General features: G+C 38.1%; 1 protein-coding gene across 2 annotated transcripts; it reads right to left on the bottom strand.

Moving 5' to 3' along the window:
• Positions 1-1,719: 1,719 nt before the first annotated feature.
• Positions 1,720-25,839, bottom strand: slc6a2 (solute carrier family 6 member 2). 2 transcript variants are annotated; one of them, XM_061039175.1, is made up of 15 exons: positions 25,701-25,839; positions 24,793-25,264; positions 23,121-23,252; positions 21,509-21,746; positions 12,479-12,617; positions 12,120-12,254; positions 11,444-11,547; positions 10,109-10,233; positions 9,891-10,003; positions 8,703-8,831; positions 7,140-7,239; positions 6,864-6,964; positions 5,532-5,699; positions 3,607-3,678; positions 1,720-3,423 (listed from the first exon to the last, which is right to left on the bottom strand). In XM_061039175.1, the coding sequence occupies exons 2-15, from the start codon at positions 25,082-25,084 to the stop codon at positions 3,400-3,402; spliced, it is 1,872 nt and encodes a 623-aa protein (XP_060895158.1). In that variant the 5' UTR covers positions 25,085-25,264; positions 25,701-25,839; the 3' UTR covers positions 1,720-3,399. The 2 variants fall into 2 exon arrangements, with proteins under 2 accessions (XP_060895158.1, XP_060895165.1); XM_061039182.1 differs by having other exon boundaries at positions 25,633-25,787.
• Between the last annotated feature and the right edge of the window lie 720 nt (positions 25,840-26,559).

Raw genomic sequence — 26,559 nt, 5'->3', positions numbered from 1 at the left:
AAGTTCAGTTAATCATTAATGGAATTAACTGATCAACTACTAAGTGAAAGTTTCTGTTAATGGATTACGGTTATTAAAGTAAAATTTTTGTTTGACTGTTCCCACTTTTGAGCTTAACGTTATCCTACAGTTTGCTGTAGTCTGTAGCTGTATACTTAGCCAAACACTTCTTTACAGATCACTGTGATGGATTGAAAAACTGAAGATAGTCCCTAAACACATCCCGTTTGTTGTTCTGTAAAACTCTCGCATCAAGTGCAGATAGTGTACATTTTCACTCTATTTGTGTTATTTTAGGTTATATTATATAAGGTTTTGTTTGTGCACACAAACTTGCACCTGTCCTAACACACTAAGCGGCTTGTCTCAGCCCTTAAGTTTATTTTTTGTGTTTCTGCTCTTTTGAAATATTCATAAGCAATAAGTTTAATAAAGATGCTCCAACTACACAACTATTTTGAAATGTTTCACTCGATGTTCCGTTATTACTAAAGGGCATGCCAGCTTGACCTGTTGTTGATGACTTATGTATCATAATCATGTATGGCAATGATCATCCTAAACAAAGAGTAAAGGATAACAATAGGCAATAAGTTTTTATCGTTTAATTTTTAGAGAGCAGTGTTAGCAGACGTTTCTCTCTCATGGCAGACTCGTCAAGAGCCGTGTGCGCAGCGCTTAGTCCCCGCCAAGGTTTTGTTCCATCGGATGACACTTGCCATATCTCACTGGGTCTGTTTCTGAAGCGTAACCGAGTTGAACGCAGCAATGGGCTGCTGGACTTGGGTTCACAACATGGGAATAAAGAGAACAACGTGCAAACAACATGTTACTTTGTCTTTCCAAGGTTGATTTGCTGTTTGTTTCTTGCCTGTTTTGATGTAATGGTATTAGAGTGATGGGATAAACAGTATGATGGGGAGTCTGTATCTTGTGTTTTATTTAACAATTGACTGGATTCTATGCGTTCCCATGTCTGACTTCCTGTTAGAGTCATCTGCTCTGTGTAAATATAATTGGAGCGTATTTGGAATGTAGCAGAGTGGAGTGGTGCTTCTGGTATGCACCAGAGAGTGACCGCAGCATTGACTTGTTAGGGTGAGATCATCTCCAGAGTGCATGGCACAGACAGAATGTGCAGCAGATGGATCCTGTGGAGTCTTGTCATGAAGCTTCAGTTCCATCTTACTTGGGGACACTGTGGCTCGAGTAAGACAATCTTTAAGCAGATTGATTTTAGCACACGATTGTGCAGGTTGCTCTTCAGTTTAAAAATTGGAAGATTGATACCCTCACTCTCCTGTATACATACAGAAGTTTCTTTGTGAGAGATACTGAACCCGAAATAGCTTTCAAAGACATAGTTTTGAAATGTATGACTGTGTAAATAATTAGCTGATATGTGGCCTTGAATGAATATGTGCTATGTGTAAAACAAACTGGAGTGGTCCAATACTACAATGGGGCCAAGAAGATCCAGTCCATTTACACTTTTTATCATCTGGAATGATTGTATCTTTAAAAAATAGTCTTATTACCTTTTTAAGATTGTTGCCAATCAATTTTGTTTGTATCTTCAGTTGGCACTGTCTATCATAGGAATGGGTATACCATCAACCATTATGGTAATGCTTCAGTCAGCTGTAAAACTGAACGATACGGTTAGAGGGTCCAATACTTAAACGTTTCTCAAATATGACAAATTGAGAGGAAATAGTCTTCAAGTGTGTGTATAGAAGAAAATCTTTATTATCATAGTTTGATTACTTGAGACTTCTTCATGGATAGCGGTCACTCACGCTCAACAGGACGTTGGTATTGTACATAGAATTTTCATGAACATAGTCCAAGATGGGGTGTCTTTTTTCACATAGATGTGACGAAGGAGCCTGGGTTACACTGAGGAATATTTAATTTTAATAGTTTCTCTTAGCTATACATCAAACACCATGCTATGACTGTGGACAGTTACGCTTAAAATACTTTACATTCACGTTTTGTTATAAACTATTTGATAAATACAAGATTAGTTGTAACAAAAGAATATATTTATATATTTTACTATCTTATATATTCCACATATATCTGTATTTTTCTGTGTGGCTTTATTCCTTTCAGCAAGGGTCTGTTTGATTCAAGGTTTAAAATCAACTTCATTCCAATAAATAACAAAAGCAATATAAAAAGATAATCAAAAACATTCCTAAAGGAACATATTGGCACTTCTAAAGTGATATAAAGTGGACCATCACAAGATATGTTTCAAATGAAATCACAAAAGTTGTAAGCATACATTTGACAGTTGTCGCTCCTACATGTCACTCCTTCATGAACTCTACACCAACAACTAACTACATAGTTGGCAACAAAATACCAATAAACACATGCACACCCAGCCAAACAAACACACTTTCATTTACTCTTGCTGTTTTTTTAGAATAAGCCACATATTCTCTAAACCCCTAAGACAAAAATATGTAAAGAAAAAGTCCAGCAACAATAATACAAAAACTCTCTGTAACAGTTAAGTCATTTGTTTTGCTGATATTTTCATCTTCAGTTCGACGGCCATTCTGATAAGCCTTTTTAAAGCTTAAGAGGTGAATGAAGCAGTTCTAAAGCTTCATAGAGAAAAAATGCGCTATTCCCTTTTTCTGTAACTGGATGTGACACAAAAACATAATAACTGGTCTGTTCCTCTTGTTGCGAGCTTGATCTGGATGCACTGTTGACCTTCAGCTCTTTGACTTGAATATCAAAGGGCAGAGTCAAATCCAGAGATTGCCATCCACAAACTGTGGTTGGATTAAGTGGGTTCCTGAGTCAACACAGTTTATTTTGTTTCTTCCTGTAAGGACTGTGAGAAGCATGAAGTGTCTTGCTTGATAAGGCACTGACACAGATAAGCTACTCTGTCAACAGAACAGGCCATTTTTATACAGTAGTAACATAATAACTAATAACCCCTGGCCGAAATGAAGTTAAAAAATGTAAATATTTGGGTCCGAAGTTAAGTAGCACACAGTGAAATTGGGTTGTTTTTGGTTTTAAGTTTAGTTTCTGTCTTTTGCAGAAGATAATGGTTACATCACAGACATTCAAGAAACCATAATGATGCCTAATGGCAAATAACAGTACAGTTTTATCCCAAGTGTTGCCCCTCCTTTACCATCTGAAATTGTAGAATGACATTGAAATGTTAACAGGCTTTACTTTGAAATCAAAGTGCTTAAAGCTACTTTTGTCAACAAAGGCCATAGTTGATAACGGTAAAGGGAGAGGGGGAAGGATGATGGTAGAGTTGGAGTCTGTTTTTCTTGCTTTCTGTCCGACCACTGGTGGAACACAGGATCTCCAAACACCAGATGCAAGGATAGATGAGGGAATTCTGGGTGTCTGTCATATGGCCAGCCAATGCTTTAGCTGTAAAACACAAGCAGTCATGGTTTGTTGATTATCAAAATGCATTTTATCATATTTAAGTAGTTATGTCTCCTTTTTTAAAGACCAACACCCAAATGTCTAATCTGTCTTTTTTCTCTATTTGTGCAGCAGTTTAAACACTTTGAATAATAACTATCAGAAAAGCAGAACTTTTGGCCTTACTTTGAATTGCCGTATGTTTCCTTCAGCTACCAAATGATGTTCATGTTCTGGTGTGATGCAATAGGCTATCCTCTGCAAGAAAAATAAATTACAAAAAATCATTTCAACCACTTCAAAACCTAGTGCATCATTGAAGAACGCATACAGTAAACATAATTTGCCTTTTTTAGATGTCTCAATACTTTTTTTAAAGATTTATTTGTAATTCGAGTCATTTTAAAGAGTTACTTTCCTCATCAGCATATTTTTTTGATCGTATTCAGACTGTCAGCTCACATAGGACTTTTTTTCATAATTTAGATTGTATCCAAGTTGATTTTTAAAAAGTTTGGATAGCGAAAAATTAAAGGATGTGTGATTTCCAATCAAATTTCTTTGACCTGGTTTCAGTCAGTCCAGATGGTATGACTCCTCAAATTATATTTAAATGTGCTTTTGGTATCCCATGCAATGCAAAACACAGACAAACTCAAATCTACAGTGAGTAAAGTGTATCAGAGCTGCTGTAAAGAACAGCCTGCACTGTCCCTGAGTATGTCTGGTGCAATGGAGCACTGAAACCTGACACACGATAGTTTTGAGTGTGAGATGATGGCTCCGTATTTGTACTTCTGTACTTGTTGAAAAGAGCATCGTGAGCATATGTTGTTATTGCTCCCTCTGCAATTACCACAGCGAACCACACAGATAGGTCTCTGGACCAAAATGTGATGTGTTTTAAAGGTAAGCTTTTGAAACAAATCTTTTTTACCTGCAGTCTGAACAAAAACATGCAGGGCCCAATGAGTCCATGTATTACTTCACATTAGGAAAACAGTCATGATCTTTATCTCTGACTTAATACTTGTGTTTTTTGGAACCTGTAAGGAGTCCATATGATAACCTCAGGTTTATTCTGGATACTATGAGGGATAATATGGGTCCTTAGAGCTTCAGAAAAAATATTAAACCTTGAGTGCCAATGGCAAATGCCAATGGGATGTGGTAACTGTAATAGGAGAGTGACGCTTACATGGCTATGGGGGAGAAAGAAACTGTCTGGTGCTTTGATGATTACAATCATAAACTCTCAATGTTTTGAAGCAACTATTTTATCTGAGAATGTTCTCATTGTACCAGTGTTATTAAGTTCAGAGAGGACAGTTGACTCTTGAATCAGTTTGTTGCTGTCTGTTTTCTTTTTGAAGGGGAACATACTGTCTTTAATAAGGGCACGTCACACTGGCCATCTGTACCGTGCTGTACTCAAGCACGATTGCCCCCCCGCTGCGCCATTAGTCCTGCGTCATACTTGCCAGAACTAAATGCCTAAAAGACGATTACCGATTACCTCTTGTACATAACGTTGTAATACAACACATGCACGCTTTATGTTATTATGACGCGTGCTCAGTTTACAAACAGGCGGACGAGAGAGAGAGAGAGAGAGAAAAAGAGACGTGCAATCGAGTCCGCGTCTGCACATCGGAGAACAACACAGAGAACAGCTACTTTGTGGCTTATATTGTGTCATTTTAGTCAGATACAGCCATGAAACTCTGGATTTCTCCATAATGAAGGCTGTCAGGGTTGTGTACCCGCGTGCTTGTGCTCGTGCATGAAGTGTACCGTGCTGAAGCCAAGGAAGTGTACCGTGCCTGAGCATGATATGGAGCGGTCACACTGGCCAAACGAACTAGACTTTAGGGTTGAAGCGTGCTTGGGCACGGTACGGTCCAAGTACTGTGTGAATCACCAATATCCTTTTTTTTTTTTTTTTATCTCAATAGGAAACTCTTTTCACATATTACTTATGCCTGTCATTCGGAATTGTTTTTCCAATATTACTTAGTATCATCATCCACTATCACACTATTTAGATAAAAACTGTGTTTATAAAGCAGCTTACAAGGACCTTTTGGAGACAAACATGCTTTCATACTGACCTCTTTAAATGTTCCCGGTACACTGATGAATTTATAAATGGCGTAGCAAGGTACAAACAGCATGGAGGACATGGCAATACCCCAGCCAACTATGTTTGCCCAATAAGGGAAGACGTACTCATCATACTTCAGGCGTGACGATGTTAAAGTACTGGCTATAACAACAAACTGTAATTGAGAAAGGGGATGAGAAGGCAAAAGAAAGTTAAGATGTGTTACATCTTCATGTATTAGTAATGTACAAAGTCTACAACTTAATAATAAGAGTGTAAGCCAAAAATATTTCAAGAACAAGATTTGAGAAGAATATCATTGCTACAAGGGTGTCATCTACATAACAGCACAGAACAGTAGACAAATTTTGCACTTTCTTGGCAATTTTGACAAGCATGTGTAGCCTTCAGACTACAGACACTTTTAATTGGGGTACTTTACATATGATAATTAGATTTTGCATTTTCAATGTGAATTGACAAATTCTTCCACATTGCTGCCCTTGGTTATACAACCCTCTACTGTTGTCCAGGGCTTTCATATTAGGCCTTTTGTATTAGGGGAGCACCTAGCTATCCACACCCTTGCATGGACATTATTGCATACAAGACATGGTGCTCTTTGAGTTCAGAGTAGCGTGCTACTAGCCAGTTCTCATTGGCATCAACTGCATCTGCCTTGTCACGGCCCTTGGCATCTCATACAGACACAAAAGATACCCATCAGCATCTGAACTCAGCTTTCAAGTAAATGTGACTTAAAAATAAATAGATTATAAAATTTTAGACTGAGAAGGTCTGTTGGTAGTCCAGGGGGGCTTATGGATGGGCCAAAAAACACAAGACCTGGAGAATTTCGAGTCAGAGTCCAATTTGATACCAAAATGTTTCTTTGTCTTAACTTGCCCACCATGCAGGTTTTTTTCACCCTCTTGTAATAAATGGAGGCTCTATAAGGTTCTTTATAATCCTTCCTGATTACTCTCGGTATGGGCCTGAAGAACCTTGCCATGATAAAAACTGGGGACATGTAGTAAGGGGGTGAGTAAGCGCTTTTCCTTGTGTCAAACAACTTATTGCATCTATTTAATAACGTCAGCTATGGATGCTTACTGAACTGCAATTTAGATTCAAAGTTAGATCTTAGTCTGCTGGCTAACTTAGTTTTATCACAAACATGTAAACAAACTTTTTTACCTCATGCTGGCCTGAATAATACTTTTTTTTTTATACAGCCTGTAAGCATGTGGCTGATTTATTCTTGCCTTATGGCTGGGTTTACATATTATTACTGTCTCCAGCCCAACTGAACTACTTCATTGTGATTTATTGCACTTACCAACAGAAAAACTGGGCTGACAAATTTCCAGCACAGCCTCCAATAGAGACCTGGCTTAAAGCCCATCATTCTCTCGATATCTTCGCTGAAGCGGTCAACACCTGTAGTGAGCATGATTTTTTTTACTGATTATTGCAAGAAGATGGGAGTAGAGAAATTGATGTTTTTTTTTTGTTGTTGTTTTTTTTTTACAGTTTTTTAAACTTTCTCTTGAAAATGACCAGTATGTTAAGAAAAAATATTTTTTGAAGGCAAAATTTCAGTAAAATGTCATACCATAAAACCACGACACTCCAATCGCCTCAATCAACACACCAAATAGTATGGAAGTCCCAGCTGCATACTTATCCAACAGGGTCAGCACGTAGATACCACCCTACAGAGAAAAAACAGGGGGTTTAAGTGTGTGATATAACTTTTAACCCTTGGAGATACATGGACACCGGTGAGCTGTTAACAAACAGTGGTCTCTTAGCTATTGTAATGTATACTGTATGCTTGTTTTGATTTTTTATGGACTCTGTTGACTGCCTTGATCCTTTGTGTATTACAACTTTTTACAATCAATCTTTAATTTGATTCCTGAGTTCTGCAATCTGTTTATTGTACCATGAATCTCTCATGGGAAAGACTTCATAAAAGACATCATTCACTTCCTCAGTAGCCATGTGAATCACTAACATAATATTTTTCTGACTCCAAAGTCTGTATTTCTGTAATCAGCAAGGGTTTCCCCCTTCGTGCTGATACCATGTGAATGAATTGGGACAATAGAGAATGTTTCTCATTTGCTTCCTGTGTACATCTGTGATCAATGCTTAAATAGTTCTCAGAGATAGATGCCATGGCTTTGTTGATGAGTTCTTAGAATGAGTTCTGTGACATTGACATCATCAGACTTAAACCCTTTTCACACATACGGAAATCTCCTGAAAAACTCTGGAGATTTGGCTACCCGGAGGTTCTTTAGGCTATGTGTGAACGCAAACAGCTGCATTTTTCGCGCGAACTTTACCCGGAGTTTCTCCAGCCAGACCCCTATTTTATCCGCAGAAAATCCGAGTGAGCTGATGTCTGAACGCGGCCGAATATACTCCGGAGATTTCAACTCGAGCTCACCTCGAGCCAATGAAAAGAGAATGATGTTTATATACAGTGACCGGCTAAAGTGTCTGCCCGCGACCACTACAATCTCCGTGCACGTAATTAAACGGCTGCATTCTGTTTTCTGTTCGTCAGTATGTTGTTCTCCTCTCTTTTGTGGATGTTGTCATTCCATTGGATTACACATAGCATTGATATAAAGGCAAATATTCTCATTATAACGTCGTGTAGCGGACTCTGTTGCTTCGGCCGCTACTTCCGTGTTGTTTATTTACGTCACGTCTTACCTCAGGAAATCCCCACGACCCCCCTCCCCTCTGACAGGGAAAGTCCCCCGCTGTGAGGAGCATATGTGAACGACTAGTTCGGGAGAATCTCTGGAGAAGTCCTCCTGTAAATATCTAGCTATTATCCGGAGTGCATATGTGAAAAAGGCTTTAGATACTTTCTTCTTGACAGCAGTGACGTACAGTGTCATGTCTCATTTATTAAGGTTTGACATTACTGGCCATACATAGTTTATCACCATATTTAAACTCAAACAATATTTTTGCTGTGAGACCACCAAGTCTGTAGCTTAAATTATTTATGCAGTATTTTTGAATGGTTTAAATTAATACAATTAAAATCTTCCAGGAGTAAAACAAAGCGTGAAAAAATAGGCATTTTGTTAAAAGTGGGACTCTGAAATTGTGTCAATACTGAGTGTAATTGTGTGGAATAAATGATACTGACATTGGTAACGCAGAGCAAGGCAACCAGGAAGGTTCCAAAAGCCGTGGCAAAGGTGAAGAGCTTCCTGTGTCTTTTGAGGATCTTAAAGTCATCCGTCAGACCTGTGATAACTGCCTCCATTCCTCCCATCTGGTGGACACAATGAAAGAGAGATGGGAGTCAGAAATCTCTACCAATCCAAAGTATTGAGTAATGTAATGGGCAATGCAGATTTGCCTTCTCTGCAACTCGATAATTAAATTGAGTTTAGTACAGTTTGCTGACGGTGTTTAGCAACATTAGATCCTTGAATGCTTCAACATGTAGAAGTGCATGTGATCATTGGTAATAGTAACACTTTCAAAACATGTATGTATTTGATTAAAGTTAATGTTCATGCTACTGTAATTGGACAAATGTCTTGCTCTAATACCAATAACAAAAATTGAGAAACTTGTCGTCCTCCCTTAATAAAAGTTCAGATGCAAAAGGGGTTTCTAAGAACATTGCATCCCCTAAACTTAAAATAACTCCTATTAACAGTGACTAAAAATGCAATATACAACGTATGTTTAGTCTTAATTTGTTACTGTACAGTTTAATGGGTATAGTTTTACATTTTGACATTTTCACTTAATTGACAAGAGTCAGCTCATATCATTTAAAGAGAATTGGTACTATGGGAGGAAAAGCCAGCACTGTTATTCAAAAATCAAATTGATGCCATTGAGCATGCGATAAACATGTTCTTTTAAAAAAGGTTAGCTTTAATTGGCAACGCAGCCAAGCCATTCAGCAAGAAACACAGATATCATCGTAATCTCAAACTGTGTCTGGACATTCACATTGTCTGGTTTGTTATTTATATGAAAAGCAAAGGTGGCATTGTGTCAAAAAAGGGAAAACTAGAAATTCTTTAGGATGAAGAACTTTCTTCCAACGAATAAAGACTTAACCTTTTTTTAGTTTGAGTCATATAAAATGTAAAGATAATTTTGTAAGCACTGTGTAATTCGTAATATTCAGCTGAACAGGGCCTTGTACTTTCATACGCAATCTACTCACTAATTCTTTGAAATGCTTACATATGTCTTGTGCATATTATTAGTATGTTTTAGCAGAGCTGTCTCTTTCCAATCCATCAGCTGAAAATACTTCTCATAAGAAGATAATTCATTTAGCGCGGCCACAGTGGCCTTTGCATCTTACCGAGCTATCAATGCCCAGAGTCAGCAACATGATGAAGAACACAATGGCCCAAAATCTCGAGCCAGGCAGTGTAGAAATGGCCTCAGGATAGATGATGAACACCAAACCTGCCCCTGCACACACACAAAGAAACATGCACACATTAAATATGTAAATTTCAATTAAGGCCTAAAAGTGCACCTTTAAAATTATTCTTTATACTTGTGTCCATATATTACCCTCTGTTGCAACATCTTCTATTTTGACACCATGTTTGTAGGCCATGTATCCGAGCACAGAAAAGATGGCAAACCCTGAGAAGAAACTGGTGACGCAGTTCACAGTGCTGGTCAAGAGAGCATCCCTGGAGACAGAAAACACACAACACAAACATTTTATGAAGAAACCCAGGTGTCTTTAATTGAATGTTTTTAATAATTTAACTGCCCAAGTGTGGAAACAAGTTTTCTTTGGGTTGATCAGTCAGCCAAATACTTTTTCTTAAAGGGATTTCAGGTTTATTAGATGTTCTTGTTGTCTGCTCCTGGCAGGAAGTTTGATCTGTTCATAACTAGCATGCTGCACTAGAAAAGTCAGACTTCAAAAAAAGGTAACAACAGATAATATTAAGCTTTTTTTAATGTGAGATAAAGGCCCAAGGACTGTCTTGTAAGACATAAAATGAAGAATGGTAAGAATAGCCCAAATCCTGCATTTTCATCTTGCACACTTCTGACTGCTCTGGCAGTTATGTGTGCAGAGGATACAGTGCTTTTCAAGCATTGCCCTGTACCTTTAGCAGATTTCCTCCATCTGTGAAGGCATTAAAAACAAAAGTCTGGGTTTGATGCTTGTTTTTCTCACATTACCATGCTGCTGCCTTTCCCCTTGTTCAGATTTGGTCATTGGCCACTATGGATAAAATGCAAATCCCACCTGCCAGCAGCAGTCCACATGCATGTCTGAATGAGACATGAAAGAGGAGGAAGGCATGAGGCCCCGTTTAGGGTTGAGCAAGGAGGAAGATATGAGGGAAGACGGTATAAGAAGAGTACAATTCTTACAACACTTAAACGGCACTGATTTATCTTGCAAGCATCTGTGATGAAACTTCACAATATATTTTACCTTATTTTTAAATAACCAAAACTGTAGGAGAATAATAATTATCACTCAGATTGAGTTTAGTGCCAGTCTGCGGGGTGAAGATGGCCTTTATTTACTGTTCTGTTGAGATGTGCCTCAAACAGCACCACTGCAATTTATTTATGCAGAGAAAGATAAGCCAAACTCAAAACCTTGTGTGCTCTTACTGAGGAAGAGCAGGCCTTTGACACTCCAGCCAACATACAGCCCTAGGCTATTATCTGGAAATCCTTCCTGGCCTGTACTTTATCTGTCCTGCGAACACCTGGCCATTGGGTTCAGCTGGGCAGATTAGCATCACCCTTGCTGCTTGGGGATCCGGTGACATGCTGAAAAAACTGGCTACTTAAAGACAGCAGGATGTTATGTTGCTGTGGGCTTGTTTGGACTATCAAAAAATCCGCTATACTGGGTAACTAAGCTCTTACCTGTAACAGTTGTTGTCAAATTTGTTATAACTGGCAAATGCAATGAGCACACCAAAACCTGCTCCCAGCGAGTAGAATATCTGTGTTGCAGCATCAATCCACACCTGTGGCAAAGAAACAGACAAACAAGAAAGCTTTGATTCATGGAAAATAAATGATTCAAGGATCAAATTGCACTTAAGGACTGACTGTAATGTAATAGCTGCTTTTATTATTTAGGTGCAATTTTCATTAATCATGCAATCCTTACACTAATCATCAGCTCACTCAATGGAAGATGTTATCTGCAGTAAATGTGTAGTCCATTCATTAATATACTGATACTGGTATTGGAGCCACTAGTTGGATTTCAGACTTTAAATCTCAGAGCATGACTGTCAAATAGAAAATAGGCTCTCTGAATCAACTTAGACATTGTTGCAAATGTCACACAGAGTAAATGGGAAATGAATTGTAATGAATCTAAGTCATATATATGTTACAGTATATAAGTGAATGGACTAATACAAAACAAGAAGTCACAGAAACCCAAAACTAAATGGGTTTTGGCCATTAAAACCTCAGATTTCATATAAAATGAGTATTTAGATTTTCTTCACAAGTCAACCAATGGCAACCCATTCAATATCTCTCCAACACCCTTGGATGCTTTTGACTAACAAGCACTGTCTCTAACCTCTAGATTGTTGAGCCGATTGAAATCAATGTGTAGGTAGGCCCTTATGCCATCCATGGACCCTGGTAGAGTAACACCTCGAATCAGCAAAACAAAAAGGACCACATAGGGCATGGTAGCTGTGATGTACACCACCTGTATACAAACAGGGGAAAGAGAACATTACAATGATATTGAATCAATTCATTCTTGTAAAGAGGCAGTTATAAACAACAGTTTGCACGGTTAAACTGGATAGCCAAAATAAAGTCTTTTACAGATATTATTGTTGTCATGAAATGACTTGTATTTCAGATTGTAGAAAAAATTGAGGAGGATCAAATATTTTTTGTGTGTCCGTAGTGGTCCAGTTTTTTTACCTTCCCTGAGGACTTGACACCTTTCCAGAGGCTGAAGTAGAGGATGAAGACCACCACGACAAGGCACAAGGATAACTCCCAGCGTGGTAGTCCCAGGTCCTGGATACCCTTGCTCTCATAGAGATGTAGCACACCCCGTCTGCAGAATACACCAGCATTATTTGTCTTAGTAGTAACACGTGAAATACACAACACTATGATGACCATCAATGTTGAACAAGGCATCAGTCATTTTCTCTGGCATTGGCAATGTTGAAAGATGTTTTGGTTAAATGGGAACACCCAGATTGTATTGCATCTGGATGAGTCTATACCAAACAACCCTCACTGTATGTTCCTGAAGTGACGATGTGCAATTCAGTGTTGGATAGATTCTCTTTTAGGACATGTAAAAGAGATGTCTTGTATTACAGCACGTTCTCTTTCTAACATCTCCAGTCGGAATCCACCTTGTTTAACCCCAGTTAGTCATTGGCAAAAGTCTTAAGTTACATGATTCATGAATGAATTCCATGTTTGTTTTGACACTAATATGGATTAAAGTGTCAATCTTTGAGAGCTAGAGATGCTTATTTCATTATTTTCATTTTATAAAATGAATGCTGTATGTGTCATTGTTGACTGCTTTCAAATTAAATGATAACATATGTCTCTCTCTCTCTTCCAACTACTCAAAGTGCTTTGAACCCGTCAAAGAAGTCTCTTGGTATTGCTTTGATATCGTCAACCATGTCTCCTCACGCCAAACACTGTCAGCTCAAGGTGAGCATTCAAAGGTGTAAATGTTACCAAATGAAACAAAGAAAGACAAATGCTGTCTCTTTCTTCTCTATCTATATATTGTTTCTAGCTGTGAGATCATTCAGAGTTTTGGGAAAGAAGCAGAAGATCTGGGTTGTGTACTATCCAGTATGTGGTGGGCCTTTTAAGCATAACAAATACTATCCATCACATTTAAAGAGGACCATAGCTGAAAACTGACTTCATTAGTGAGGCTATGGTAATAGATAACTATGCTTACCTGCTTATTTTAGCAATTTTTTAGGAAATTAAGATATAATAAATATATTTGTGCTAATATATGTGATAGCATGATGACTAAGAAAAGAAGGCTTAAATTGCTCTATCAAAACTATACCAAGAACTTTAAACAACTATCCCCAGCCCTCAGTGTCACATGGAGGCAAAAAGAAGCTCTCTGCATCTGCATGAGACACCTAGAGAAATGACTCACTCATTTGGAGTTTGGAGTGTTGGTTTTGGGAAAGGTGAAAGAATCACAAAAATGTCAGTCACCCAAGAGGCCAAGGTTCTCAATTCATGCCGAACTAAATACTGCATTAAAGGGATACTTTATGAATCTGAGACACCAAAAGGATTTGAAGAAAGCATTGGTATTTGATGTCCTACACTTCTCCATCTCATTGTTGCTTGTATGCAGGCGGTGTGATTAATTCTTCATCTTTGCTACCATGTTGTAATTACCAAGTTGATAACCACCATTGTGTGACTGTTTAGCATGAATGCAGTTGGTATATCCTGGCTACAATAAACTTGCTTCAGACCTCATGTTTTCAATTAAAATGGATAACCAAATGGTATTGAAACTTTTTGAGTGATTTTTTTTCACAAACAAAGGGTGAGCCTATTTCAAGGCATACACCAGAATAACTGCTTTTTTGTATGGTCCCACCAGTCAGTTAAGTTGCAGTTAAAGTCAATTAGTATTTCCTACATAATCATAGTGTACCTGGACAGTCTGTGAAGGATCCTTAAATAAAACTGCATTAGTAGGTCTATATTAAACAATAATGATTTACACGACGGACAAGAATCTGAGCAAGTCTTTCTCTTTCTGTATGTTTTTCTACAGATTCTGTTTGCAAGTAGACCCTTTTTTCTGAATCCAGCTAACATAATTTAAAGGTATATAATAGTAAAGTGAGAGGATTTTCTCCACTGGTTGACTGCTAATGATGTTGTTCTCTTTGAAAGATACAGTTTTTAAAACAAAACCAGATTTTAAAAATGACCTACCAGAGTTTTTGTTCACAAGAATAGTTTGGGCTTAACATCCCATTGACATTGACCTTTGACCAGCAGGGTCCAATCTGTTTCATGAGCGAGTCCAAGTGGTCTTGCTGCCAAATTTGAAGACATTTCCTCCTGGTGTTCCACAGATAGTGCATTCATATGAATAATGCTGAAATAATGGCTACGTACATAATTGTCCAGGACATTATGTTGTCCTAGCAAGTTGACGGTCAAATGGGCAAAAACGAAATGACCCAGGCCTTGTCTCACATCATATCTGCTCAGTCTAGTGTTCCCCAAAATACAAAATAAGACTGCAGTACCTCTTTTAAATGCTACGTCTTTGCACTGGCTGCTCCTGCACAGAGCCTTGTTTGCTGTAAGACCAAACAACCAACAAGGAGTGTACATTTAGGGGCTGTATCTTCAGTTTCTGCATTGAACACGGCCCTGTTTAACAGAGTTTGTATCTCACAGTCTGCTGTAGTCTGTTGAAAATTGCCATATTCAACAGACTACAGCCGACTATGGGATAATGTTATAAACCTTAAGTTACTAATGCTGCCAAAAGCAACCACCAGCTGATACTAACATGATAAATGTAGACACAATGAGAGTGAGAGGAGTTGAAGCACTGTTAAAATACCAAGTAGCCATACTTATGTGACTGTTTTCTGTGAAAGTTTGTGCAAAACTCATATTATAATGTTCCATTTTAAAAAAGACTGGACTGTCATATTTGTACAGCTGATCTTCATGGTGCCTACACACACTACTTAAATGCTGCTTTCTTCACACTGAGACTCTACAAAGGGGTTAGCTTGTAGTAAATTAATTTCACTCCATGATAAAACATTTTCCACTTTATACATAGATCACATTCATTCTGAACCGTGGAACATGATCCTTAAAGTGCACGGGTCAACTGTGATCTTTTGCACCACTGATGATAATTGTAGAGGGAGTAAGCAGATTCAAATATCTGGGAGTCTAAATCAGAGAAATTAAATTAAATGCACGGTTCCTAGTTCTAAGGTTCTGGACAATTTTTCGTCAACCATATTTATAGTTCATATTAGGGTCATAATTTCTTTCAAGGTTGCCTTTTGCTCAAAATTCTGGTTATTGCTTCAGTATTTAACTATGTTTTAAATATTTTTCCTGCATTGATGATTTGCCAATAGAGGGCAGCATAAACCATTGAACGCTAAATGTGTTTACCTTTCTTACCAATCTACAATACATGATAAGGAAAAACTTTAACCCTTTTTTTTAATTATCACTTTACTTGTTTCTTCATTTGTATTTAGTATATGATACCGTTATACACGTTTGTTGACATTCTCCTTGAACTGCATACAGTATGGGGCTGAACAGTGTTGTTGAAAATGACAATAGAAAGTCATTTCTTGTAAGAGTTGGCTGCCTGCAGCTTATAACAGATGACTGGAGTATTTCGCTGCTGCACATCATTGATGACCTGAACACAGTGTCTCTTTCTGAAAGAAAGATTCAATTAAGTTGGCATGTGATGTTATGTTTGATAAACAAAAGTACCGGATTTGATCTGATACCCAGGTTGCTTACACAACTGCCTGACACGAAAATCTCCGGGAACACGCAAACTGAAATATGTTCAGAAACGCGATCCTCAGAGACTAGAGGATCTGTGAAACTCATCTTTAGCAATTACTTATCTTTGGCTGATAATATATTCAAAGCTATAAAGTCTTTTGGGAGGCAGATAGCAGTGTGAAGACATCGGTTTGTTTGGAGAGAGATATTTAGTCTGCGCTCGTGAAATGAAGTCCTTGTGTTGGTGTTATGTTGTAATGCCCCAAGGCCTCCTTGTTCATCTGATAGCATTAATAGTGTAGTGCCAGTAAATGCCCACTATAACATCAATCCAGCTCCCTTTGGCCCAGTTACTCTAAACACAATCACTCTTATCTTCACTCAGTAAGCTGGTTATGTGGATTTCTAACACTCAATGTTGCCTTCAGCTGGTCTTTGTATATTTGAGGTTGGCACACTATGGCATGTATATAGTGCATGTATATATGGCATGTTCAGTTTAAAGTTCTGTAAGCAACATCCAAAGTAAACATCAACGAAAGAGGACTAAAGCCCTGAGTTACTATACAAAAACAGCTTCATTACACCTAATTTATTTACTAAAACATCCTGTAATTTATTTTAAATTCGTTCATAAAGTCATTCATTACACAAATAAGTTACAATAAGAATTTAATGAAATATCTGTTTAATGACATAATTTAGTTTGAATAAGAGCTTTTTATCAAGTCTAGTTATCCTCATAATTGAATCAGATGTGGTTGTTTCAGGCTGGATCTAAACATGAAGTAAGTTTTTTGTCATTTTGTAAAAATGGTACTTTATTTTACACTTTTGTTAAAATGTGCACCTACAGTTGAATAAATTGGTATAACATTTATGCATTGAGGCAATGAATATAGTCTGGACATCAACCTTTAATGAAAAACGTCTCTATTTTCTTGCAAAGTTTACAGTTTGTAACAGAATTGGATTAACATTATGTCTATTTGGCTGATAGTTTTCTGAAGGAGGGGACTTGCACAAAAAGCCCATGTTCTAAGAGATTGAGTTTTTTTTATTGTTAACACAAATTAAAACATATAATTGTTAACACATTACATTCTTGAGGCCCAGTAAGGATTTTTTTATTGAATTGTGTAATTGCTACTCTAAATTTGACACTTTTATTTTATGTTAAGGGGCATGCTTTGCTCTAAAAGAACTTATTGGTACAATGTTGACTGACAAAGGAGTTTTATAGTTGCTTATGGTCAACCTTTGAAGGCAGGTTGAAAACACAGGAGCCTTGTGATAGCCATTTGAAAATGTAATATTGAAGCACACATTTTCAGACAGACTCTCTTGTATTACATGTATAGTGTTGCACCTGATTTCACTGGTGACATAAATCTTTGTTGAAACAATGATTCATAAGAAACTTGAAAGAAGTTCCCTCCCTGCTCATTACTGGCCAACTGCTGCTGGAATAGGAAGCGTACGTCATTGTCTACAAGGTTACACAAATTGTCTAATACGACACTCCATTCTGGAGTTGGCAAGGAAAGAAAGGAAAGGAAGGTGTTTCCAACTGTTTTTCCATCAGACATGCACACATAATGAGGCTTACTGACAGCTTAAGAACTCTTTGAAAACCTGTCTCATCTGCCTGTATTTATTACTTATATTACAGACAGCAATAACCACAGAAAAAGGCCCACATCTATTTTGCAGTCAGTCTTTTGGCAGAAAAAAATGTTTTTGTCTGCATTCACAAAATCCCTTTCACTCTACTTTCACATGTGAAATTATTGAAAACTCACTGGAGTTATTTTATAATTGTCTGTATGTGATGGTAAAACAACATCAGAAAGTTCCCCTGAAATAATCTTTTGATTTTAGTTGACACCTTTTGCAGAAGTTACAGTAACATACAATTTATTTTTGATAGGATTGACAGGATCTTAAGTTGATAAACTCGTAATCCAAACAAGAAGGTGTAAAAATGTATCTTATGTCTATACACAATGATATATAGTGATGGGTTTGTTTATTTTAAAGTATTCTTTGTATGTATTATCCCATTAGCTAATTGCTCATACTATAGTTGTAGCATTTTTGCATTGTTTAGCTCTTTATTTCTTTGTTTAATTCCTGCAAATCAGCTGTATGAGTCAGTCACATACAGTATAGCACTGTTTTCAGATTTAAATAAAACTTTTGATAAACCAAATGTTTGTCTGACTAGTTCATCTGTAAATACATGACAAACTTAAAAGACAAGCGGGTGAACAAAATGCAGCTGAAGAGCCCATTTTACAGTGGATGGCTTTATATTCAGACGGCCAAAAATATGACTTCCATTACGAGTCTGCTGGATGAGTACATGAGCAGCTGTTTGCTGTATAACGTTTGTGTCCCATGTTCTTTAAATTTACGATCCTGAAGATTCAATAACAGAAATAAAAGTCATCACATCTCTCAGATCTCTGTTCAACTGTCCTCCAAAATCACAAAGCAACTTGCAGTTGCTTGTTCACAGCGCAGGTGCAATCAAAGTGAACAAACTGACTTATTTCTCTTTATCTCCAAGATTTCACATCTTATTGTCACATAGCGATCATGAGAAACCTGGAGTGCTGTATGTCTTAATAAATAGATCCAAATGATTGGCTTAATAGTTACCGTGAACACAGTGTTAGTCAGTGAGTCTAAACCCCTACTTAGCAAACAGAAAGGCACTGATTAATGTTTAATTTAAGTTAGATTTTTGACTGTTATAGTTCTGGCTTTAGATGAAGACAGTATGGCTCAAGAGTGTTGTGGGTGTAAGAGGTGGTACAAGAGAATTGTTGACACAGTTGGCCTCACTCTCTCATGCTGTGCCTTGGCATTGCTCCTGCGCTCAAAGCTAGCTGTAAGCAGGAGGATTTATTGTCCCCTACAGAGCCTAACCCTTAGCAAGATCTGTCTTGAAGCACTTTATTGTTGTCAGCCTGTCCATGTACTTGAAGTGGTCTTTTTCTTACGAGTGTCTGCTTTAGATTTTATGAACCACATATACTCTTTGACTGACATTGCATCAACCATTTAAAGTCTGTAGTAACTCACAAGGCACAAGCTTTTAAGTCAATGCTGACCTCCTCATGCTAAGACAAACTGTTTACCTTCTCTTAATATATCAAGTTTGAGGGGTTCCTGGAAGTTGAAAGATGTCCAGGGATGCTGATTAAATAAAGTCGTTGTAGTGCAGCAGAATGAGAGTGGAACTTTTAACAAGCCCAATTATGTGCCTGAATGTATTCTGTGTGGCTTAGTATGAGTCCCCAAGTCTTCTCACAGACTTCCTCTGGGCTGCACAGTCAGTCTTCACAGAAGCTCGGGAAGAACCGGCTCTCTTTGAAGTATAAACAGATGGAGTTTTTTCATGCAGTTCAAAGTATGCATTTGAACTTTTCATGTAAACACCTTTTAAAGGTGCAAGTGTTTTTGGCTGGGTAACTTTGCACGCATTGACTCATGTTGCATGACTTGTGTCAACCTCTATGCATGAATAGCTGTTGTTTTGTAATGCGTATCTATGTAGAATACTAGAGTAGTTTGAAAGTAAGTCCAACATGAGAAAGCATCCCTTTCATGTGACAGTATGTTGAGTGGACTGTACTCAATATACCGACTCAGCCATATTGTGTTATTAAGTGGAGAAAAAAAAACAAAGACGAAGAACATTGATGGTCATGTGAAAACAGTGGCTACTTTAACATGCAGGCTAAAGCTTTGATCTTTGCACAATTGTGAAAAAAAGAATAAATGGTAGCATCAATCCATGTTACAGTGATTTAAATAACTGCGTTTTGACATTTAATATTGATCTTGATTGGGGATTAGATTTAATGACCTCAGCACAGAGTCTGACTTGTATTCTTGTTCAGACAGAGAGCGTTGCATTAGAGCAGCAGATATTCAACAGCAGTGTAAGCGTTGGTTACTTGTTGAGATTTTTATTTTTTTGTTGGGGGATAATTTGTTGTTGGGACTTAAATCGGATCCTTTTTTAGTTGTGATGTATGGAATATTGTGTAAGACCCCTAACCAACCACTGCATTCTAACTATATACTGTGGGGTCAGCGTTGTTACAATGTTACAATTCACTTAGCAGTTGTTAATAGTAAATATTAGACTTTAGTTTCTAGGAGGCAAGACATGACTTCAGAAGGACAATGTGGAAGTCACCGAGTGGTTATTAGAACTATTTCAAAATGGCACGGAAAGCAGCATAGTCCAACACTATGATCACAGTTTCTGCCTGTATACAATAAATATGTCCAAGTACACATAGCATTTATACAAACAAAAGTGTGCAACAGAAAATGCTAGCAAGCAGAAAAGAGTATGCTGCAGCTGCATTACATGCCCTAAGATTGAACCGTTTGGGCAGCGGTCTTTGAATAAGAAATTCATTACCCCCACCTACTCGCTGAAATGTCCTGATTATTACCTGCTGCATTCACTATTCAGTTCATCTTGACTTTGTGTCTAATTTTTACGAGGGGACATGCAGGTAGAAGTCCTAATAAAGTGAAAAACTCTGCATTTTGCTTTCACACATGCAGCTCTGAAACATTTTTGGATATTTTAAGGAGTTTTATGCAAGTGTGAAAAGGCTAGAAAATACTTTCCAGGGATGCACTACGCTGACAGTCCCATGCAACACCAGACACCACCATAGTTTTGTTACATCAGAGAGATGAAACATTCTATAGATCCTGTCGATTCTGTCTTCAGAGACTGTGTAAACAGCAAAATGAGCTGATTTTGAACAATATTTTCTAAAAATGTAATTTAATTGATTTTAGTGGATGCTTAATGAGACAATCAACTTATAAGATATATATTTTTAAACTTTGAGGCCACATTTGAAGAGGCTTTAAAACTTGGAAAAGTTTGGTTACTGTGAAGTGGTTCCAGTATATATTTTCTTCTCAAAGGTCAAAAGAAGTGTTTGAAACTATTAGTTTGGTTATTTGTTTTGAATTGTATTAAGGTGGTTATTTGTCATTTGTAATCATTGTCTCAAGGATCTTCCTAAGAGATGATCCATTCACTGTGCTTGTTTACATCGGGGTTGTAGAGCGGGGACTGCAGGCCCATTAACCAAAGCTAGAGGCAGTCTGTGGCTACAGCCCCGTCAAGTGATGGACGGCTGCATTGCAGTTCGACCATAACATTTGAATGGCATTAAAGGCCAAAAGTTTAACCCTTTAGTCAATTAATGCGCACATCCCTCATCAAGAGTTTTGTAAACTGGGATATCTTTTCTGATGGTAAACAATAACATGCAGTTTCGAATCTTGAACTTTTGTAACCCTATACACCAAATATAAGTCATGCAATGGTCTTCACAGGTCAATAACGGATGAAGAATTTCAGAAATCACTCACTCATAGAACTCTGCTGCCGGGGTTATCTTGTACTTGGCGTAAGACGTTCCATTGCCGAGGACTGATCCGTTGATGGCTTTGGGGTCGGTGCAGTTCTCACTGTTCCAGCTGTTGCCACATTTGAGCCAAGGCAGCTCTTTGGTCATTGAGGAGAACAGGTAGTACAAGGACCAGGCAATGATTACATTGTAGTAGAAGCCAACGTACAGGGCTATGACGATCACAGTGTAGCCCACACCTAAGGAACACCAAGAAATGAGTGAGAAAGTACAAAAGGATGTTTTAATCTCACATTGTGCTACACATTTGTAACACAAAGTGTTTGTATGTTACATGGAACAGTATTTGCTCGACAATAGTTTCTCTTCACTTCTGAATGGAATGTCAGCACATCGCAAATTCACTTAATATACACTCTCCAACAGGATTGTTGATTTTCTAAGGATATAGGTTGCATTCAGGGAAATGTTTCCAAACCATTAAAACCTGCTGCACTCATGTATTGATGACATGTGTAGATACAATTTTTTTTATTACATTTGCTTTATGATGTGTGATAACATTAAATATTTTTCATATTTATTAGAACAACGAATGTGCATTGAAGCCTTTACCAAGTTAATCAAATAAAAAAACATGCATAACAGGTACATTTTGGAAGTAGTGACAGTCATTTGAAAGCAATGTCATTTCAACAGTTGCATAACTCTTTTTTTAACTTCTGTACAATTCATTGAATTACTAATGATATAAACAATTCTATTCAGCCTTAGATCCAACCATCGATTTCCATCAGCAGTGTGTTAAGAGGTATTCAAATCATTATTTTGCCAAACCACTCCAGATGTGAGTAATAGTGATAAACACATTCACTGCACTTTTTATTTTTTGTGAGGGATGAGTTGTTTTGCTTCCACTGGAATGTGAAGACTATGCGCGATAAGAGTCGTAAAGCCATCACCTGCTCATTCTAGGCAGGGAAAAAAACACAAACCCTCCTCAGCAGTGACGCCAGCGAAGGCAGTGACTGATGTTGATTCAACTGAGAAAACGGTTACTTTTAAAAAATCTTTTCATTGTTATAATTTCCAAATAAAAAAAACTCAATGAAAGTTTGAGCTTTGCAAGTTATCACAATGTAAATCTGTTGTTCAAGTTTTAAAGTGCGCTCCAAGCTTTCTCTTTAACAGTACATTAGGTTCATTTGAGGTTTTCCTGTTTTGTTTCTGATCACTGGAATTTAGTGAAGTAATTATATAGAACCCAACTGTTTTCCACAGCATGCCATGGACACGCGCTCGGTTAGGTTTGACTTCAGCATTTCTAAATCGACATTTGCAGATACACTGACGGGGGTAAAAGGTTGAAAGTACAAGCGGAGAGAGATCAAAAAGTTCAGAGAGGTGAAACGGTGACGAAGGGGATGTGACAAAGAGCTTAGTTACAAGTGACACTTATGAACTTCTGAGGAAAGGACAAGAAATTAAAGGGCGAGACACTGAAGTGAAGCAAAAAAAAGGGCATGACTGAGCAGTTAGTAGCACAGTTAGTGGGGGTTAGGGAAAGGCTGAGTTAAACAGGCGTGTGCTTTTGCATGTGTGTAACGGCTCACCTTTAAAGACGGGGCATATTTTCCACACTGTAGCTGCCCCCTCCCTATTGTACTGTCCCAAGGCGAGTTCCATATAGAACAATGGCATCCCCGCAATGACCAGGAACAGAATGTAGGGGATCAAAAAGGCACCTGAGAGGAGAAATATGTAGATTTCATGCAACTTTAGGAAGATATTTCAACTTTTTCCTCCTTGTGAATCATGTATTGTTGCCTACAGTAAAAGCACGATGGCTAGTCGTGTGGAAATTAAGTGCAGGACACAACAAAATTCTGGACAAGGAAAGGAAAGTGTTGATGGGGGGTCTTGAGATTGTTGGATTAACAACACACCATGACGTACAAGCAGTAAGGCTCGCAGCTATTCTCATGCTGTGCCACAGTAGCACACACACCAACACGGAAATTACTTCTCATAATTCAATTGTTCTTGACATTGTCCATCACAAATGACACATTATCTACAGTAATGAATACATTCTGCTTGGGGCGATTATGATTGACAGGCCAGTGGGGGAGTTCACCCTTTGTGGCCTCTCCTGAGCACAACATGTTGATTTTCAGCATGTGAATGGACTTGCAGGCACACAGAGGACAGGGCACACCTTCTGGTGAGCACTCTGTTGTCATGTGAGTTGAAAGTAAAACAACACTTTGTTTAAAGAAATCCATTGTACATTTCCCTCACACTACAGTGCAGCCTCAGTGGTCAGTTATTTTGAAAACGGTGCAAGTCAAAAACATGTTACTCTTGTATTCATATACAGTATGAAAACCTGAGCTCAGACACTTGTAGAACTGGACGTTTTCTCTTTGTTTTGGGAAACCCTGAATAAAAAACAACATATTTATTTCAAACATAATAAAGCATATATTCCGATCACATGGTGCTTAAAAATATTTATGAATCCTTTAACATTATAAAGTGCTACAGTGGATGTTTGCATGTCACACCTTTATCAAACCAGACTTAATCCTCACTGTTGATGCATAAACATGTTGTCATTTAATGAGTGGATTTACAGAGTTTATACAGTATTTATATTTAACAGTGTAATACATTTGTTCTTTAAAGGGAAAAGTATGTTACACATCCCCAAGTTTAGATATGATTAAAGGTGGCTATTTGCATTCAGATGAGTTGAACACTATCACTTTTTAAAATGTGAAATGAAAAGCTAACTGATCATACATTTGCTGTATGTTTCATGTGCTTGCGTTAATGTAAGGAGGTATATCTGAAGGTGATATGCACTTCTCTATTAATGCACTTGGGACTATTAAAAAGATAGCTGAAAATGGGGGAGGTCCTATAATTAGAACAGAATAACTTTCCCTCCAAAATCTAAATTTTATCCGCAGTATTTACTAGGCCAGACATTTGGATAGAAAAACAGACACTCATTAGTACTTGATCCCTAAATGAAAAAACAACAACACACCGTACATTGTTGAATAAAATAATACACGCTTACTTTTGGTACTCCCTCTTTGCGGTTTAAGTTGTAATATCCCTGCTAAGCTCAGTGACGTCCTGCATTTCTATCTTACTGTCCCACGACACTTTACCTGCCCGTGGCGACGCAGTGATAACTTGTATGACCTCTTCTAAATTATCAAGGATCTGTTGTATACTCAAGTTGGAATACTGTATAATATTTAGACTACTCACCCCCTCCGTTCTTGTAGCACAAGTAAGGGAATCTCCAAACATTGGCCAGGTCCACGGCGAAGCCAATCACCGACAGGAGAAAGTCTATTTTCTTGCCCCAAGTTTCTCGCTCGTCCTCGGATCCGGGAGGACCTGCATGGTTACCGGGGGTTGGAATGATGGAGGAACTTGTGTACTGGACGCCATTCTGATCCTTCACCAGTATCAGTTCCACCTCTTTTTTCTCCACATTGCACTGTTTCAGCGGGGCCACCGACGAGAGCTTGTGTTCCGGCAGAACCTGGATATTCATCTTCTCTGCGATGCGTACGAAGCCCAGGCTGGACCAGTGCTCTCACGGCCCCCTGCGGGTTCTGGCGGAGCCGCTGGTCTGAATCGGTGCGCTTGGATAAGGACACCAATTCCGCCGACAAAACCCGGACAGACGAGTGTTCTCCCCCGAAACTACAGCTGAAACCTTCGCGTACATGGGCTGGAGAGGAGACAAAAACAGAGTTTAGAGAGGTTTGGTGTTAATGCGTAAAGTGTCAGTTCAGTTACGCACAGCGACCAATACAGGTTACGAGTGCCGGCGTGAATAGGTGACATTGTTCAGCGTATAACAGAAATACGTTGTTGCTGGTTGCTACTTATGTCACTCAGTACAGCATTAGTATAAAATACTGTTACTGTAGCTTGATGCTCAACAAACTCAAGCATCAAAGTAAAAGACTCTTCCCCTCTGCGTCACCGCGCGCGCACGGAGCGTAGTGTGGTTAACGGTCGAGTCAATCTAACAATTACCTTAAACATACCTATTACCTATAAAGAAGAAGATTAATGAGTATATGAATAAGTCACCGCTACAAAGGCACCATAGGTCTACAGCTCAATGACTTTCCCTCCGTACTTGGTGAAGCTATGGACACCTCGCCATGACCCGATGCTGCTGTTGTCCAGATGCGTCTGAGGGAAGACTGCCCATTCTGAAGGAACTATGAGACTTGCCTTCTCCAGCACAGACGATATAATATGTGAGCTCTTAAATCGGTTTCCTCTCTCTCTTCCACGTGATATTTTATAATTGAACACTTTCTCTCCAGTTTGATGTCAACTTGGCATGATGTTTTTCTTTATTTATTTTTGCTGAGCTCAGGTTCCCATAAGCTTGAGCATTTGACTTGTCAGCGCTGTCATAAGTCTGGATCCCCTCTTTTCAGATGAATGCAGAAGTGAAACATAAGGAAGCCCTACTTTTCTTTAAATGTGGTGTTCTGTTTGGAAAACTTCAATGTAAATAGCTGTTGGTGTGTTTGTATATTAAATAAGATCAAGAGTACTTTAAAAAGACAGTTTGTCTTATTTTTTATTTGACTGAAGTTTGGATTTCATCATTTAAAGAAGACAAGATTAATACCTCTTCGTATAAGTACTTGGATTTTAAAGACAACTAAACTTTTTAATGTTTGAATTTGGACTTTATCTGTTTCTTCTCTGTATCAAACAGATTGAATTACAGTTTTCTAAGAAGCCATAAAAGCATTGTGTTCTATTTGTAATTCAATTGTACAGCAGCTTTTGCCAGTGGCAATGATTTCTATTAGATATGGTTGATCAGTTCATCCCATTAAAGTCAATGAATGTCCTTTTTGCTCCCCAGAGCTTGTTTTATAAAAGCCTAATATGGCTGGTTTGGGGCATTTTGTCTTTGATGATTGAATAACTGCAGTGATGGTAAAGCAAAGGAACAGGTAACAAGGAAGGATCATGTGTTATTACTGTTGTTCT

The sequence above is a fragment of the Labrus mixtus genome, chromosome 1 (genome assembly GCF_963584025.1).
Source record: "Labrus mixtus chromosome 1, fLabMix1.1, whole genome shotgun sequence".
Taxonomy (NCBI): Eukaryota; Metazoa; Chordata; class Actinopteri; order Labriformes; family Labridae; genus Labrus; species Labrus mixtus.
The sequence above is the reverse complement of the archived record's forward strand: the minus strand, read 5'-3'. Positions and strand labels throughout refer to the sequence as shown.

Excerpts from the sequence above, each read along its gene's own strand:
- slc6a2 (XM_061039175.1), bottom strand. The coding sequence starts at position 25,084 with ATGAATATCCAGGTTCTGCCGGAACACAAGCTCTCGTCGGTGGCCCCG. Across the intron at positions 11,548-12,119 it reads ATCGGCTCAACAATCTAGAG|GTGTGGATTGATGCTGCAAC; the intron begins GTTAGAGACAGT and ends TCTTTGCCACAG. Across the intron at positions 10,004-10,108 it reads AGAAGATGTTGCAACAGAGG|GGGCAGGTTTGGTGTTCATC; the intron begins GTAATATATGGA and ends GTGTGTGTGCAG.